The sequence below is a fragment of the Condylura cristata genome, unplaced genomic scaffold (genome assembly GCF_000260355.1).
Source record: "Condylura cristata isolate star-nosed mole 26May11 unplaced genomic scaffold, ConCri1.0 scaffold00015, whole genome shotgun sequence".
Lineage (NCBI taxonomy): Eukaryota > Metazoa > Chordata > Mammalia > Eulipotyphla > Talpidae > Condylura > Condylura cristata.
In genome coordinates, this window is record NW_004567116.1 from 33284010 (window position 1) to 33287308 (window position 3299).

General features: G+C 33.6%; 1 protein-coding gene across 1 annotated transcript in view; it reads right to left on the reverse strand.

Annotated features, from left to right (window-relative positions):
* Positions 1-3299, reverse strand: part of IPO7 (importin 7) — a 56700-nt gene continuing 53401 nt past the window's right edge. The window contains exon 25 of the mRNA XM_004683058.2: positions 1-2994. Within this exon, the coding sequence (XP_004683115.1) occupies positions 2897-2994 (98 nt within the window). The 3' untranslated portion in view covers positions 1-2896. The remainder of the gene's footprint in view (positions 2995-3299) is intronic.

Genomic DNA, 3299 nt, shown 5'->3' on the forward strand with positions numbered 1-3299 from the left:
ATCCCCATGGGCTTCCCCTCACCAAATCACCCATATGCCATCACCATAGTCCAAGAACTAACATTTTATAGCTGATGTTTCAATATAATTTTATACCGTTGACAAACACAAATGCAATGCCCAAGCCCTTATGGAATTGTTTTATCTTCCTAAAATCCTAGGTTAGTCATATTAATAAAATTCATAATGGCTTTATGTTTGCTTCAGGGGCTACCTCTGGGACTTAACAGCATAGAGCTTTAGGGCTGTGGCTTGGCCATAATCTGGCCTCTTCCAGAAGTAAACATAGCAGTCACTATCTTAGTAAAGTGTGAAAATTAGCAATTTTACTACCTGAAGAAAAGATTAACTTCCTTTATTTAATACTGATAAATAACTTTTTAAAAAATGGATGGCTTAAATTAACAATGTGAAGATTTTATGCTTTTAACAAAGACAAATACTGAAATCCACACAAAACCAGAATTAACGTCTATAAATTAAAAATCAATTAGTCAAATGGGGAAAAGCAATGCTTTTTAAAAAATCAACATGCAACTAATTACAGATTTGTAAATACAGTACTCTATATAAAGTCGTACAAAAGTCCTTTAACCTTGTCTAGAAACACATATCAAGATCCATGATCTATAAGAAAATTAAAATGTGATGTTAAATTTAAGGAAAAAAATTGAGGTATATATTGATGCATTAGAAATTACCATTTGAGCACTAGTATTAATATAATTTTAAGGACTTTTAGTCAAAATCTGAAATGGTTATTAGTTTGGATTGTATGACACAGGAGACAATAACTTTTTCTTAAAGACATGTCAATACATTTTCTTGGAACAAAAACCTCAGCAAAAGAGAATTTTCATACTATTCATGGGAGTAACTAAAGCCTTTATTAGATATGGTTTTCCAATAACAATAATGTGAAAATTGGAATTATCGATTCAAAGAGCAGTGAAGTCTGAAATTTAAAAAAGTAGACTAGGTATTAGGTAGGGGATAAAAGGTAAAGGAAGATGAAAATTTTTAATACTATTTAATATCTCCCCTCTGTACACATGTTGCATATATACAACTCCACTTTAATCTTACTGATTTTATATAACAGTGAAATCCCCTAAAGCAACCTAAAGTATACAGATGGTATCAAACTCGGGAAGGGGGAGTAAAAACAGACTTGATTAACAGTTTCACCCACACATTTTAGACAATTCTTTTTTTTCTTTTTTTGTCAAGGTTTTCATAGGAAATTCATAAATAAAGGAAATACCTTTTACTCCTTCCGTGTTAAAATAGAAAACCAAACAGTGCCAACAATAGTGGCTTAATTATTGGCATACAAGAAAAACACAACACCAATGGGTTTTCTTCATTATGCATTTTTAAATAGGAATATTTGCATTTGTTTCATTTTTACAGTTATAAATTTTCTAGTCTGTTATAGATAACAGCATTTAATAGTTTTTAATCCATTGAGATGTTGCTTTCAATTTGAAATATTGTGTTGTATACATGTATATAAAAAAATAACTCAATGTATGACTCATCTGACAGATGTTTAAGATCAATAAAGGCTTATTTTTGAACATGCAAGTTAGGAGAGGGAAGCAAGCCAACCTCCCTACATTGTCTTGTTGTTGGCTTGTTTTTGCAGTGGTATCAATAGTGGTTTTTGGAGGGAATCATTTGCCTTTAGCCTAAGATCTGATACCACAATCAATAAGAGGGATAAGGTAGATGGGGGGGAAATGGGGTGAATGAATGTTAAATTTTAGAAGTGTGCATTTCACACTCTTTGTAGATAAAGGCTAAAAATAGGCCAATGAAGAAAATTATTTTATAATTAGGAAAAAACTGCAATCAAATAGACATAATAGCCGAATTAAGTTATTTTAATAGATTGCATATATAGATGTTTAGCCATATTCTGATCAACTCTTTAAGAGTAGAACTTAGGTCCAATTTACATGCTTGAAATACCAACTTTCTTATTTGTTACAGTAAGGTCTTGTATCCAAATATCCACTTGTACACTGAGAGCTTTAAGAAAAAACAGGACACAGAGGGAGTTGCCATTTTTTAGCAGCAATGAAATATCACTAACCCCTTTTAACATACCGAATTCAAGTCACTATCAGAGGTGAGTGCACCACAAAGTCACCAGGTACAAAATTGCTAGTTCATTTTTAAATTAATAACTTGAAATTACCCCTTTCCCCCCTCCCCATTGCATCCCTCCTTTTTATAAACAGCAAACATTTTGCTATTTTATACATAGGCTAGCAGGCTTGTTTCAATATGAAAGTGCTAATTCATTTACAGATTTTTTTTAATCAGTTATGTAGTGCTACAATAAACGTCCAATCTACATAGAACAAACTTTGATGAATGAAAATGAAGACTGAGTAAGGCTATCCATTACCTTATCTTATTTACATATAAAGAATAGATACCCAATGGTGAGAATAGACAGAAATCGGACAAATACTCATAGGTGTAAAAATTACATCTACCTTTGAGCTTATACTGTAAATGAGACATTTTAAATAGTCCTGTAGCCCATGCCTAGTTTTTCCTCAGAAAAAGAAAAGCTGCCTTCATGACATCCCCTCTTGTTTCATATTTCCACAGTGTCACTTGAACTTTCAGTCAGAATCTCACTTTCTTCAAAAAATAAAGAAAATACCCCCCCACCCCCCATTACCTCCCAACCCACCCCAAATCCCTCTGGGTTTTTCTTTCATCAGTGCCAAGTTGCATGATCAAGTCCCACCTCCTGGGTTTTTTGTCCATCTATTGATCAATTAGTTTAGAGTAGATAACATGAACCAGTTCTGGAACCACTACTAGGAGGAACACAAGCTCTTCACTACAATCACACAGCAGGAAAGAAAGTGATAACTCAATTCATCCCTGGTGCCGGGCCTCCAAAATTGAAAGAACTTGGCACAACTGGAGCACTGAATTTGTATCCTCCATGCTTCTCAATCATTTTAGATTCTAGAAAACACACAAGTGAAAAGTTAATCGATCATTCAATTATCTGACTACTTTCTGGACATAAACTAACATTAGTTAACAAGTTAATAGCTTTTATTAGTAAGGAAGTCCCAAGTTGGCCTCTGTCCTTCCCCCAAATATGTAAGAGCAGAAAATATTTTGAAGGGAAGATAAACTCTATTCACATAGATCTCTCTTAGTGTACTTTTACTTCCTGTCATTTAAAAAAAAAAAAACAAAAAACCTCCAAAAGAAGCTAAAGCCACTTCCCCGTGAGTTCAATCCCCGCCTGCCCCGGAGGAGAT